Source organism: Paramormyrops kingsleyae, chromosome 9, assembly GCF_048594095.1.
Source record: "Paramormyrops kingsleyae isolate MSU_618 chromosome 9, PKINGS_0.4, whole genome shotgun sequence".
In the NCBI taxonomy this organism is placed as follows: domain Eukaryota; kingdom Metazoa; phylum Chordata; class Actinopteri; order Osteoglossiformes; family Mormyridae; genus Paramormyrops; species Paramormyrops kingsleyae.
In genome coordinates this window covers 13,170,186-13,186,297 of record NC_132805.1, presented here as the reverse complement: position 1 = coordinate 13,186,297, position 16,112 = coordinate 13,170,186, and the positions used below count along the sequence as shown (strand labels likewise).

Here is a 16,112-nt window from a genome sequence, read left to right as displayed (position 1 = left end):
TTCAAATCTCGCTATAAATTCAACTTCTACAGTCACTCTCACTACTTTCCTCTTTGGTTTGCTGCTATCACTGCTCACTTTCTTAAGGGCCATTATTACTGTATTACTAAATGTACACACACGTATATCACAAAAAATTCACACTGAACACAGCTTTTGCGCATCGATCTCAGTGGAGAGGTTCTGCGAGACTGAGAGCGATTCATGGGCATCAGCATCCCAGTTGCTCAGTTTGCCTTCGTTTCAGCCCATCAGAAATGCGTGTCAATCCATTGCAGTTTTAGCAGGTCTGTTATGCCATAAAAGTTTTTGCAAGAGCGTTCAAGTTCCAAGATTTCGGTTGAGGTACAAGTCTAAAAAAAATCAACAGACCCGTTCGATGTCCGAGTTGGTCAAGTTAAGAAGCATTCAAGTTCCAAGGTTTTACTATATATACCTCATCTTACATTCACAGATATGAAAGGGAGTCTTCTACTCTTTCAAGTTTGTGGCTAGCGTTACCTATATAGCAGTCAATACGTTTACATGCACAGCTAACTTGAGCTACAGTTATAGCTCAATTACGCTTACACCATTTAATCAGACTAATGTCCTTATCCCAGTATACAGTTAGGCCCAGAAATATTTGGTCAGTGACACAATTTTCATGCCACCACATTGGATTTGAAATGAAACAACTGAGATGCAATTGAAGTGCAGACTTTCATATTTACTTCAAGGGGTTGAACAATAATATCCTATGAAACGTTTAGGAATTGCAACCATTTTTCTACAAAGTGTCCTCATTTCAGGGGCTCAAAAGTCATTGGATAAATTAACATTACCATAAATAAAACTCCAGGTTTGCTCCTTTGTGATGCTTTGCCAGGCCTTTACTGCAGCTGTTTTCAGTTGTTGCTTCTTTGTAGGTCTTTCTGCCTTAAGTTTTATCTTAAGCAAGTGAAATGCATGCTTGATCGGGTTGAGATCTTGTGAATATTCTCGGCCATTGCAGAATATTCCACTTCTTTGCCTTAAATAACCCCTGGGTTGCTTTCACAGTATGTTTTGGGTCATTGTCCATCTGTACTGTGAAGTGCCGTCCAATCAACTTTGCTGCATTTGGCTGAATCTGAGCAGAAAGTATATCCATATACACTGCATAATTCATCTGGCTGCTTCTGTCTTCTGTCACATCATCAATAAACACTAGTGCCACTGGAAGCCATTCATGCCCATGCCATCACATTGCCGGCACCATGTTTTATAGAGGATGTGGTGTGCTTTGGTTCATGAGCCATTCCAAGCCTCCTCCATAGTTTCTTCTTCCCATCATTCTGGTACAGGTTGATCTTAGTTTAATTTGTCCACAGAATGCTGTTCCAGAACTGGGTTGGCTTCTTTAGATGTTTTTTGGCAAAGTCTAATCTGGCCTTTCTATTTTTGAGGCTGATTAATGGTTTGTAATTTGTGGTACTGTAAACCCTCTGTATTTGCTCTCATTAAGTCTTCTCCTTATGGTAGACTTAGATATTGATACACCTACTTCCTGGAGAGTGTTCTTCACTTGGGTGGATGCAGTGATGGGCGGTAGCGCCGCTACATGTAGCAAAGCTATTAGTTTAACTACATTTTCTAGTAGCTTGCCTGTAGCGTTGCTGATTTCTGAATCAAATAACTTTCCAGTAGTTACGTTATTTTTTTGATCAAGTAACGACGTAGCGTCCACAAAAGCTACAATTTCCAGGACATGTCTGAGAAAAGCAGAGGTTTCCTCTGCAGTATGATTTTGAAACGCAACAATCAGACAGAAATAAAGCATGTTCATGCGCGACCTTCTACTCTACTTCTACTGCCTGTCTATCGAAACACGCATGCGTATGGCAGCGTCGTGAGATCGATACTTCAGTTTCAATTTCTGTCCTGAATGCACTTCGGCTGTTTGTGTGAGAGATGGTGCTCACGTGACTCAGCGCCGCCAGGCAAGCAAATAGGCTCACTTGCGCACGCACACACACACACAGTTTAATGTTTACAATAAAGTATTGAACTAATGGGCCGCCGAACCATTCTCGCAACAATTAAACAGCAGAGATAGTTTGTGGTTTAATCACCAGATGGGGTTTATTACACCCGTATTACTGCAACCCACACACTCGCACTGCCCACTGTGCACGTCGCCCCGTTTACTCCTCACACATATGGTGGGCGCACGCACACATACACGCACACTACGTACAACAATAAACATTAACGATTATACATGACATAACACACAGCACATTTATAATGACCCAAGCGATTACTGAGAACTATATTTACAAGCTGGCATCAGTCCAACATGCCGCACTGCCTGCCAGTACCTCCGCGCTACAGTATTTATTTACTTATAGACTTTGCCCAAATTCTGTCCTGGGTTTTTACTAATTAATAATTAAAAAACACTTAAAAGTAATGAAAATGAATCCAGCTTTAGCAAATTGATGATGCATCCACCTTAGTTATTAAAAAGTATAGATACTGTACAACACAGGGGTCCCAGCAAGTGCAGCCTGTGAAAGACTTTAGCGTAGGAAAGGATATTTTCAAACCAAAGAGAAACCGCCTTTCTGATGCCACTTTTGAAAAGCTTCTCTTGTGCCATGTAAACAAACACTTGTTAGAACAATAAGAGCCCACCCATGCACCATTACCCCTCTCCCCCTCGCCCCTCCCCTTCCATCCCATCACGCCAAAACTAAAACATGTAATTCAGGACTTTGATTCTCATTTCAGTTTGGACCAGTTCATTTGCTATTGTCCCAGTCCTTATTAATCATGGTGTTGCATGTCATCCGTAAACACAGTTTAACACGGTTCTTCAACACAAAGTTCATTTGTAACTTCAACCGACTTGTTTAATTGGGGTCTGAAGAAGTTTTCTCATTAAGGGATGCCCTGAGGAAATAAGATGGCTGATAATATGGTTTTTCTTTTCCCTAGAAAATTTAAATTGATTTAAACCTATAGCCATGTCTTGCCCATCTAACACTAAACAGTAGCGTTCATTAGGTACTAAATAGGTTGTTTTCTAGAGTACTGGTTTACCTAGTAGTAGGCCAATAACTTTTTTTTGTTTTATTCCCAGAAGTAAGCTTTTATTTGTCTCGATGCTTCACATAACGCAATCTCTACACTGTTAAATCATGGGTTGTTCTTTAATAAATGTCTTAACCAGTGTATCTGACTGTCATTTTGCACTGATCTGGTATTAGGTTGGTACAACATGAAGTAGCTTCTGATGTAGTAAGCTACTTTTGCCATATTTGTGTAACTTAGCTTGCTATATTTCTATGGGTGGTAGCTTTTGTGTAGTGAAGCTTAATTTATTGTTGAGTAACTGATAGCTCACGACACTTTACAAATAGCTTGCCCAACACTGGGTGGATGTTGTGAAGGGGTTTCTCTTCACCATGGAAAGGATCCTGTGATCATCCACCACTGTTGTCTTCCGTGGGCGTCCAGGCCTTTTTGAGTTCCTGAGCAATACTTGTGTCACTGTCCAAATATTTCTGGGCCTAACTGTACCTGCATGGGAGGGGAATCAATTTATTGACCAAAGTATGTTTGACTGCCCTACAATAGGTGGAAAATGATTCCTTTCAGCTTGTTAGTATTGGGATTTTGTCCTATAATGTCACAGACTAAAAAAATTATAAAATTAATAACAATGGATGCATGGACAAATAAAATCTGGTCAGGAGAAGAGATACAACAAGAGTTTTTAACAAGTATTTTGTGTAATTTACCAGCACAATACTGGAAATTTTTCAAATACTGCAATGTGATTTTGTTGTAATAAATATTGGGGTATTTATGAAACAAAAGGAGTCTTCTCATAAACCCATTTAAGGACTGACTGAAATAGCAAGAATGAAAATGATTATGATTTTCTCAGAGAATGCATGTAGCGCTCATGCAGAATCAGTGGAGGTTAACTTTAAACTGATTTTAAACATACTAGATAATCTTGAAAAAGAATAATCAATAAAATTGCAAAACTTGCTAGGTTTCTTTTTTCCTATGACAGAGTAAAAATGTTTTTGCAAGACTTAGACTCCCTGCGCTATAATATTTGTACCAAATTGAAGGTAAGAAAAAGCCTGATCTTAATCTAGCTGACTAGTGATGTAAGGATATGCAACATGTGATGTCGGTATTACTATTGCATGTCATCCAGTCCTACTACAGCGGTTTTTCAAATTCAGTACAAAAGACCCCGCCTTGCCTTGTGCTGTCATTCAGCAGTGGTAACAGTTTTTATGGCAATGGAATAGCAACAATTTGTAATACCATACTTTTGGTACCTTCTTGAAGTACTACAATTTGCAGGAGCAAATCGACTCTCAATCGCATTCTCTGGGTGTCTTAGTCAGACTTTGAGAAATTCAATTTAGTGCAATTTCAGTCGACTAACATGTTTACATGTACTTTAAAAGTCTGGTTTTAATTAGATTAACACAGTAATTCAAATTTCTTACTGTGCATGAAAACGTACTGAGTTATAGTGTATGCATGTGCTAATGAAGTATCTATGAACATCCCCTGTCTAATATGTTCTTTATGTGTTTAAGTACATATTGTGCTAATCTTTGTTTGCTATTCTTAGTCTCAAACAGAGACACGGCAACAGAAGAGGCTGCTGTATGGGTTTTTGCTTCAGATCCATCAAAAAGCACGACAGACCTTATAGTGTAAAAGTAGGGCAAAACTGGTAATTTGTCAGAGTTTGCGTTAAAGCTGTTCAGTGTTCAGATTGGTGTTGCATGTGTAAAATACGGCCATGTTTCATTTGGCCTCTGTTATTGCTTTTGTTGTTGCATGTGTTTTATGGTCCATTGAAATGGGGTCGTATTTACTGTGTTCATGAGATGAGGCCATATGAATGGAGGGATTATTTTGACTTTATTAAATAAATAAAAGGGTACACAAATAAATATATTGTGAAGTATGCCAGTAATAAAAGGTAATAAGAAATGTGTGCATTAATAAATATGTTGTAAAGTGTGGCACTGAAATATATGAAATAAATATATTAGGAAAAAAATGTCTTCCGGTTTTAATGATTTATTACTGGTTGTACTTGTTTGTTTCAGTGACGTTGCACATGGGTGTCGTGGTGCAGTGGTTAGCACTGTTGTCTCACACTGCTAGGACCTGAGTTCAAGTCTCCACTAAAGTTACATGTATGTGGGGTTTCTGCTGGGCATGCTGGTTTCAGGGGGGAATAACCCCACCGATAATCAAAACTAACCAATACAACGCCAGGCCCCCCCCCCAAATAATTATGTCTCCCCCTAAACAGATGGAGACCTCAACCCCCCCCCCCCCACCAAAGTTATGCCCTTGCTTTCAACAGTTCCCTGTAGTTCCTAGTTATTGGTATGTAATTGCTAATTTGATTTGTTTAAGCAATTACTGCAGTTCACCAAAGATCACCATGCAAGTCATCATTAAAATAATACATAACATACCTGTAAAACATTAAAAATCACTTAAGGAATTTTATATTATTCAGTTTATGTTGCAACTCACCCAACACGTTGAGGATGACTTCTTGGACTTGAGGTTCTCCTGAAGCTACAATTTGTAGCTGATAGGTCCCGCTATCATGCAGAGTGAGATTCTTCAGCTCCAGTGATCCAGTTGTGATATCAAAGTTGATTCTCTCGTTATAGACAGGGGCTGTTATGATGTTGGTTCCATCAAAGGTAAGTATAGTGGAGCCATTCACAGTCCATGATATAAACAAAAAACCATTATGTGGGTCTGTAGAGACTAAAAACTGCACTGAGTCGCCCACGGTTCCTACATCAGGCTTCAGCGCAATGGTCACCTGCAAACTTCTGCAAGCTGCGAAATGAAATAAACACACATTATAGAAGAAGGAAATATTCAGACATAGAGTGTCTTGCAAAACGGTTGAACACCCCTTTAAAATGAACAGATATGCCTGAATTACAAATTATACATACACAAATTCTTCCTGTTTGTATTTCTATTGCAAACACATAGCCTCTCACAGCAAGTTTTTGTACATTTTCAAAGTCAACAGAAAGACAACTGAAAAAGCTGCTTGCATAAGTAATCATCCCCAACACATTAGTGTTTGGTATAGTCACCTTTTACTTCAATAATCAAGGTAATTCTGTATCAGTGTCACAGTGGATCGCTACCCCATTTTTTTTTGCCTCTGAGTGATGTACATTACAAAATGATGAAGGCATGTTTCCTAAATGCTCATATATTATAATCATAGCCATAATTAGTCTGTAATTTGAGGAAACATGGTGCTTTTTATTTGGTTCACTTAACATAAAGGAGTTACAAGACCTTACATTTGTCCTTGATGGATGCCCCATCCCCCAAAAAAATTATTTAGTTTGATTTCAAACACCACTTGACTGAATATTTATTCACCATATATATATGGTTTTGGAATTCCTGTGTGGAAGTTAAAGCACATTATACAGTACAAAAATATTGAAATACAAAAACAGTCATCTTCAAGAGAAAGTTGTGATAAACATATAAAAGGCTTGGTGCGAGCGTCGTCGTAGGGTTTCCTCCAGGTACTCAGGTCCCCCCAAATTACCCATAGGTGTGCAATGGTTTGTGACTGTGGCCAGTTATGGGTTTGGTGCCCCACCCTGGGTTGTTCCCTGTCTCCAGACCCCCCGTGACTCTGAATGAGACAAGTAGTTACAGAAGATGGATGGATATAGTAAAACTAATCATTATATTGCATAAATTATGAGTGATTAATTACCACCATTGCATCCCACCTCCACGTTTGGAAGGCTCCAGCTTTTCTGGTTTCCACTAACAGGCCAATGACATGTAGTCAGGCAAGTTGGTGTATTATTGTGTGTGTATGTAGGTGATTGTCATGTGAGGTACTTGCATCTTGCCCAGGGTGAACAGCAGCTTAGATGTTGTCACGACAAGGTATTGTCAGGGTCAGCTCCTGTTGTTCCACACTGTGTCCCTTCTCCGTTTTGCCAGCAGGTGTTGCTGGTCATCCCGTCCCTCGTGTTGTCAGTCTTTGTGTTTTCCCCTGCTTCCTGTTGGCTGAATGGTTCAATGCATTGAGCATGCGGCTGCCTGTGATCCCCTCTGTCTTATCTTGGAATCCTGCCTCCTCTGTTTTTGTAGAGTTTGTTCCCTTGTGTTTCAACTGTATCAGTTTGCTAGTCCCTGTCTTTTCATTTGTTTTTGCCCTTGTGCCCTTGATTGTGTTTATACCTGTCAGTTTTCCTCATTGTTAGATTCTGTTTCTAGTTTGAGTTTCATGTTTTAGTTTATTAGCTTCACCTGGGGGGTATTCCACGAAGCAGGATTAAGGGACAAGTCTGGCTCATTTAAGTGGAAATTCCGTTCCATCAACTTCTCTTAAATGAATCCCCGCTGAGCTACCATGGTAACAGAGGTGAGTGAACAAGTCTGCTCCGGACCAGGATAACTGTCTCGCTTAGGTAAGCATTGTCTCAAAGAACGTCCGACGTGTGGGAACAGATTCCCAAAAGATTGTTCTGTCAGACGAAATTCCGTGATCTTACTACTCATGTTATGGAATCTGTTGAATTACGTGTCTTCATATGACATAATATTTTATATTATCTGATTGAATTATTTTGTTAATCTGTAAAGTGTACCAAAATTACTTGATTTTGTTTGAGTTAGCGAGAGAATGAGTCTTGTATAAACGTATATAAAATAAATGGAACCCTGTAGTCAGTGCTGTGAATAAAAGCAAGACGAGAAAGCAGAGAATAAAAACCATCTTTTCGGAAGTAATCCTCTGCGTGATACTTCCATAATATGGAAAACAGAGCTGAGATTGCTACGTAATCAATATAATAAAGCCTATAAAATCACGTCTTAGCATTCCAATTAAGTCTAAAATAATTACAGTAAAATCCCATTATAGTGGACTTGCTTATAACGGAATATCGTCTATAACGGACAAGGTCTGCTAGTCCCGGCCGTGCGCCTTTAAGAACATGCAGAAAAAGCATCAGATATAGCGGACTCGCATATAACGGAATTTCGCTTATAATAGACAAACAATTTGGTCCCAAGAGCTGCTTTTAGCTGTAGTTCTGTTCGGCTATAACGGGAAAAAAGGTTACCTGGTACATTGGGCGGAGCTTAAAGCTCCCACCATCTGTGATGTCATAAGTGGGAGGGGGCGTATCCTTTGTTCTGATTGGTCGAGGGTTATGGCCAATGGTATCATACATGCTTATGCCATGTGTTGCCGATAGGGGGACTTATGGTTTGGAGAGATAAGGGTTGCTGTTAAACTTTAATAGAATAAAAATACATTACATGTATTTTATTAATGTGTTATTTTTAATTACGTTTTAAGGAATAATAAAACATATAGCAGGATGAACGTAAGCTAGCGCATACACGTCCAGCGGGGGTTCCGTCCGTGCGCAGTGGACACAAGCGCCCGGCGTATTTTAAAAGAAGAAAGCACCAAAATGTTTTAAACAAGAAAAACTTTGGTGTTATTTTTAAAAGTAGTTATGTGACAAAAAAAATCTAAGTGGGTCAATATTAAAATGATTGGTATCATTGGAAAGGTCTTACAATCACAATGGGACAAATAATAAGAAAGTTACAAGCAATTTCCTATCGCCTATTTAGGCTAATTACGGTCATTAAGTACCTATGTAAAACAATAGAAATCAACAAATTGATTTGTGACCCGTTTTTAGGATGTTAGGTTGTCAAGCATCATAACTTTCTTAATCTTAGTCCGATTTCAAAAAGGAAGGTGCTACGTTACGTGGTGTATGCGAGCAGAGAAGCAGGCAAGCTGAGCCAGGTAGTCCAATAAGCGTGGTTTTAATGATCACAGACGGGCAGACAGGACAGGATCAGGCACTACGCAGGACAACATCAATGATAGAACTTGGGAAACTAACCGAGACATAGACTAAATACACAAGACAAGCTGAGGGTAACGAGCAACAGGTGAGAACAATCAGGCAGAAACAGGAGGTAACGAGGTGGGCGTGGCACACATGAGGATCGGATGGAGCTGGACGTGACAGAACCCCCCCCAAAGGCACGCACTCCAGGCGTGCCCGAGGGAAGGCGACGGACGAGAGGAGGGAACTGGACCTGGAAGACAAAAGGCAAGACATCAACGGGGAACCGGAAACAGAACGGAAACACTGAACAGGAACAGGGACCAGAAGAAAGACAAAACCTGACAAAGAACAGGAAACGCCAACAGACAAACCAGAAAAGGAGACCCAGGAGAAGGGGAGAAAGGCGGAACAAAAGGGCCAGGAGTGAACGGAGGAACGACAGGAGGAGAAGGATCAGGAACAGGCAGGACGAAGGGACGAGGAACAGACAGGGGAACCTGAGGGAACCCAGACGGGTGACGGGCAGCGGCCGGAGGGGCCGCAGGCGAGAGGGAGGAGGGAGCAGGAGGGAACCACACCGGGGCCAAGGGAACGGGACGAGGGAGAGACGCAGGGGACATGGAGGGAGCAGGAGGGACCACCGGCGCAGGCAAGGGGGGGAAGCCGCGGCAGGTGAAGGGGCAGCCGGGGAAGGCGCCGTCCGACGCCCCGCCGCAGCAGGGGGGCCTGGAGGCGGCCGACACGGAGTCAGAGGCGGGACCGAGGACCGGCACTGAGGCACCGGGGGGGGCCCGGAGGGGACTGCCGACCCAGAGCCGGAGGACCCGTAGGCAGCCCCCGAGCGACGGCTAGGGGACGCACGGGCGAGTCAGGGGGCAGGGCGGGCGGGACCCGACGCTTGTGTCCCCTCCCCTTACGGGACACAGAAAGGCGGGGTCCTGGGGGGTGTTGGCCTCGCTGAGGCAAGGGTGAAGGAGTCATGAGGGAGGTCCCCGAGGGGTCCCATTCAAGCTCCTCCTCTTCCGAGGAGAAAGGAGCGGGGGTCCAATTGTCCAGGACCTCCTCGGGGACTGGAGTCAGGGCCTCTAAAGAGGCAACAGGCGGTGCAGCCGGCACCGCGGGCATGTATTTAATTACATTTAATAGGAACTAGTAAGCTGCATTTAGAATTATTTGCTAGGCAGATGTACCATACTGATAGCCTGTCCTACAGCCTACAAGGTAAAACCATATGGCACCAAAGCGGGGTCAATAATCTTTAAAAGAATAAAATACATTACAGGTGTTTATTAACAAATCATTTAAAATGCGTTTTAAGGGTAATAGCATTTATCAGCGTGCTTGCAACGGTGCTCTGGGCGCATCGATCTTTTGTATAGCTAGAGACGAAAGAGGGTCTGGCGGTTTTAAATAGAAAAAAAAAAATAGTTGTTTGTTAACATGTCATTTTAAGCAAATGTGCTATTTTATGTCAGTAAAAACACAGCCAACATGTTTAGATATGTCAGGCGACGAATGGCCGCAAGCCCTCTTTTATGTCGTGAGCGATGTTTTCGGGGGGACGCGTGATGAAGCAACATGGCCGCCCGTAGCCATAGCATATACGGTACAGTACATGCCAGCAAAACGGGGGTCATTAGTCTTTAAAAGAATAAAATACATTACAGGTGTTTATTAATGTACTGGTTTAAATGCGTTTTAACCCCCTGGGACCGGCGATCCCGCCGGCGGGATCTGACAGAATTCTCGCGAGACCGTTAAAATAACTCCTCGAGTTTTTGTCATATACACATTTTAAAAATACCCTCAGAAACTTTGGACGGTCTACTTTTCAAATATATATAGGTAGAAACTAAATATATTTTTACAGCTTCGTGATACGAATAGAAAGAACAAGAGTGACTGACTTAAGCGTCTGCGTCTCGAAGCGGCTCTGATCACCCACCCACTTGCAAATCGCGCTATTCGCATGATAATAACATGATAATCCGACAGTTAGTATTGGGTGAAGAAATATGTGAATACGCCCATTGTGACCGAAATAAACAAGAGCACATGTCTGGGTAGTGTTTACACTGATCGGCTACAATATAGCACACGGATACGTCTCTGCCGCTGAAGCTTTGCGCCAGTGTTGCCACTTTCAGCAGCGAAGCTCATACCTGTGTTCATAGCTCAGTGGGCTAAGCCTGTGTGCCTGCAATCACGTGGTCGCCGATTCAAACGCAGCGTATTTAGAACGTGAATAGCGATCTTCCGCTGAGAGCGATACTACACGCTCCCGACGCAAGTAAAACAAAGAAAGGTGACACGATTTGCTTTTTTGCCTATTTAACCTAATTTAAAAAACTTTAATACTTCTGACAATGGAAGTTTTGAAAAGAAGACAGATAACGGATTTAGTCAGTGTTTTTTTCATGATTCTACATAATGATTTCAGCGAGATATAAACTGAAATACACGAGAAAGATACGCGGTCGATGATGCCCTCGTCCCCAGAGCGTCAATAATAGTCACTGCATCATATTTATCGCTTTCTATATTTATATAGTCACAGTTTTTCATTTTTCATTCCATCTATCAATGAACTGTGAAAGGGATTTTATTGTTGCTACTTTTCTTGCGTTTCAAACTGCCTTTCCAAAGTAATGGGTGTGGGGTGCAGTGACATTCCAGACTGATGGGCCATTGACAGTATGCAAACTACTACAGGTGTGAGGACACCTATCTCATCAATATTCATTGTGAAGACCACTGACTTTGAGAAAAAGAGTGTCACTCCAAAGTTCTAACACTTTAGTAATCAAACCATATAAAATTTCTGAATGTCACTTTCACCTATGTGTAGCCAACCCCTGTGTCTATAAGCTTCAGAGCTCAAAAGTCTTACCTAGAAATGTCTATAATGTGATTTTTTACAATTTCTCAGCATGTCTGAAAATAGGTTTTTGAAAAGTATATGTTTAAAGTTGATTTTAACAAAAAATAGAATAATAACATTCTAAGAGGTCTCAGATTATTGGTGCTGAGTTTGTGCTGAATAAAAGCAAATGTATCACTTTGGGATAAATGTTTTTTAGGTAGGTGAAATATTTTAAAATGTCAAGGCATGTCAGACTACCTCGAAAGTGGAAAAAAGGCCTCAGGCCCCAGGGGGTTAAGGATAATAAAACTTTTGGCAGCGTAATTTTAACCGTGCTCTGGGGCTCGTCAATCTTTTCTAGCTAGAGATGAAAGAGGGTATTGCGTTTTTAAATGGTAAAAACAATAGCTGTGTTTGTTATTTTAAGCAAATGCGCTATTTTATGTCAGTAGAAGTGTAGCCAGTATGTTTTAGGGTGAAATTATATGGTCTAGCATTGTTTCAATTGTTTTGATATGCCAGGCAGCTAATGGTCACAATGGTGTCATTATCGCTACAATGTAGGCTATAGGACAGGCTATCAGTATGGTACATCTGCCTAGCAAATAATTCTAAATGCAGCTTACTAGTTCCTATTAAATGTAATTAAATAATAATGTCCACCTTCTTTTAAATAATAAAAACAATATTTGAAATTATTGGCCGTTGGTGACCTGGGCTATAAGAAAAACACACTTCTGTTGCTATAGTCCGCGCGCGTGTGGGATAATATGCTTGAATTCTTTATTAATTATCATTGGTCAAATGCTTTATAACACATTTTATAGTTCTTTTAAAATAAGAATTCTATCAAAGTTTTTAAAATGCTTTTGTTGTATGTTGATACATGCCGTTCACTAGCTTCTACAGCAATTAAATACAACAGTGTTTGTCCGGGCAAACACCCACGCACCGACCGACCGACCGACCAAGACAGTGGGACGAGGCCTGTACACTCTGCCATAATCATGTTGCGAGAATGTTACCCCGTGTCCAATGCTAACCATGTCGCGCCAGCTCGCACTGTGCCCATGTCATCACCGTTAGAAAAAACGCCAGCAGTTTGTTCAAAAACTTATCAAATTGTCAGATTTGAGATGCTGGGGATCAGTTACCCATAGTACAGTATATGCTGCTTCCGCTGTCTCGCTTGCGAGGCGTCCATGTTGGGTTAGGCAGAGGGGCCCATCGCTGGATCGAACACGATTCTTGCAGTCTTGGTTTATGAAATCTGCAAAACTTTGTCGGCTAACTTCCATATCGAATCTTGAAGCAAAAGTTTCTCGTGCATGTTGGGACATTTGCAAACAGGCCAGACAGCGCTTGGATCATCAGAGCCACATTTTTCTAAAACACATGAGTTAAGCCCTAAAACTTATTGTCTAGTCTATTCACATACATTATATCAAACAGTGTATTAAAACAGTACATTTACGTTAAAGAGAATTATTTCTAGTTTAAAACATTACTAGAATGCAGCTATTTTCAGTACGACAGTGTCATCGGTGCCACATTTTGTTAAAACACATGAATTCAGCCCTAAAACTTATTGTCTAAAAGTTTTTTATACCTTTAAACGTTAACAAAAACAGTTAATATCTTTTTTTAAAAAAAAAAAAAAAAAAAAAACAAGTCTATTTCTGCCTGGTTTTTCGTGATAAGTTGCGTGAACGCCTAAGTAATTAGCATGTTTTGGGTCTGCATACACATTGCGGTCCTATACTTTCACAGACCTGAAGTTAAACTCTAAACCCTGATAGCAAAATACAACTAAATACATCTTTTAAGATGTTTATTTCTTGTGATTAGCCGTCCGTTGATGAAATTAGCTAAATGTTGCTAAACAGTCGGGACTTGTGTTGTTAGAGTCCAACTTTTATTTAAATTAGAAATAGATTATTTTATACTGTTTACAAATAGGTCAGATTAACAAATAGAGTTAATGTGCATTCTGTCAGTATGGTAGCGTTCTTCTTGCAATCGAGGGGCGTCGCGGTTTATGGCATTACGACAAATGTTTAATAGCTTGGGGTACGTCAGCGCTTGGCTCTTCCATGCCACCTTATGTTAAAACACATGAATTCACCCCTAAAACTTATTGCCTAGGCTCTTCGGCGCCACCTTATGTTAAAACACATGAATACATTACGACAGTGCGGCATGCTGGGGCATATGCAAATAGCCACCCCACTTCTCGGGTAATGCTGTATGCTCATTTTAGCAAGGATTGTCTGCGTTATTCCTTGATTCTTGTTGTCAAAATGCTTAGGGCGCTTTATTATTCACATTGGTAGAAAAGTACTTCATTACTTAAGCGTTATGGTTTGTTTGAAATAACAGGACGCTCCGTTTGTTGCCGCCATTTTGAAATGTGTGTCTGCGTGAGTGCGCCAAGTGCTGCCCCACAGGGCAATCATTTGACATGCAAGTTTTGAACAGGCCGGCAGCATTATTCGCTCCGTTGCAGAATAATGACCGCCTTGCTACACTGACAGAACCCAGTGCCGCTATCGATGGATCTTCACATTTGGTGAAATACTTTTTCTATTTTACATTGAAATAAACTGTTAAACTGATTATGGCTTTTTCTCGTTTTTAAAAACTTGGGCTAAATAGTTGTGCATGTTTCGCATTTTCTCTTGTTTCACTTGGGTATGCCTCTACTTAAATATGGTGTCCCTAGTTAAAAGTTTGGGACTTGTGTCATTTGTGCTTAAAATACGGAGTATTCTTTAAATTGTTTAAACATTTCGGTTAAATATGAGCTTACGTGCATTTCCTTTAAAAAAACAACGTGTATGCACTACTTTTAAAAACTTGGGCTGAAATATTTGTGCTTGCTTAAAACTCGGCATTTGCTCTTCTGGCAGTGTTTTGTTCAGGGCATGTTTGTACTTGTTTAAATTACGCCTGCTTTTTCTTTCTTTCTTTTAAAAATAACACCAAAGTTTTTCTTGTTTAAAACATTTTGGTGCTTTCTTCTTTTAAAATACGCCGGGCGCTTGTGTCCACTGCGCACGGACGGAACCCCCTCTGGACGTGTATGCGCTAGCTTACGTTCATCCTGCTATATGTTTTATTATTCCTTAAAACGTAATTAAAAATAACACATTAATAAAATACATGTAATGTATTTTTATTCTATTAAAGTTTAACGGCAACAGCAACCCTTATCTCCCCAAACCATACGTCCCTCTGTCGGCAACATGTGGCATAAGCATGTATGATACTATTGGCCATAACCCTCGACCAATCAGAACAAAGGATATGCCCCCTCCTGCTTATGACGTCACAGATGGGGTAGCTTTAAGCTTTAAGCTCCGCCCAATGTACCAGGTAACCTTTTTTTTTTTTAATTTTTTTTTTTTTTTAAATATTCCCTCCTCCACCCCCCCTCTGCGGAGGACTACTTTATTTGTATTTATTTATTTATTTTTTATTTTTATTTACTTCCTCAAAAGAAGGAGAGGGAGTTGGGGAAACAAAGGAGAAGAAGGGGGAAAGAGAGAGAGGGAGAGAGAGGAAAAAAAAAAAAGAAAAAAACAAAACAGATAATCTGCTTCCATGTCTGCTGAAAAGAGAAAGACAACATACAACATCTGTACTAATCACAACGACCATCAAACGTTAAATGTTGTTGAACAGCACACACAACCAGCATTACAACACATGCCCAGAAGCAACAGCCGATCAAGACAGTGTGTGTCCGTGAGCACCTGTCCGTGAGCACCTGTGTGCACACCTGTGTGTGTCAGCGTGCTGGTTTTCCTAAGGTTTCTCCATGTAAATGTCTAGTAGTGTGTGTGGGGAGCCACAGCCCCGCCCACCCAGGACATGAAGCCGACACAGAGGAGACCCGGCCCCCAGACATCCAGAAGCCCCCCAGGGCACGGGAACCCCAGGAGGACCACCGCAGGGACAATTGCAGCCCCCACCCAGAAAAGGGCAGAGGAGCGCTCCGGAGGGGGGCCATCCGGCAGCCACATCGCAGGAGCCCCAGGGGGCCGTGGCAGCGAGCACGCAGGTTCCGTTGGCGGCCGGCCACACCAGGGCAGACCAGGCCCATAGGTCCAAGGGCCCCCTCACCCCCCAGCCGGGGCCCGACAGAGCCGGAAGGACCAGGTCCCGACAGGCAACCGCCGAGAGTAAGCCAGCACACACCAGAGCATCCAGTCCCGGACATCGAGAACCACCAACACATCGGCAGCCGGGGGCCTCATCCACCAGCAGGGAGTGTGGTGGGGGGCAATAGAGCCTGAGATGTTATTTCAGGTGGAGTCTAAGACCCAACCTGACACATGCGTATA

At 41.6% G+C, this 16,112-nt stretch overlaps 1 protein-coding gene across 1 annotated transcript in view; it reads right to left on the bottom strand.

Annotated features, from left to right (window-relative positions):
* Nucleotides 1–16,112, bottom strand: part of LOC111839440 (cell adhesion molecule CEACAM8-like) — a 52,376-nt gene that overhangs the window by 30,470 nt on the left and 5,794 nt on the right. The window contains exon 2 of the mRNA XM_072715891.1: nt 5,554–5,871. Coding sequence (XP_072571992.1) covers nt 5,554–5,871 — 318 coding nt within the window. The remainder of the gene's footprint in view (nt 1–5,553; nt 5,872–16,112) is intronic.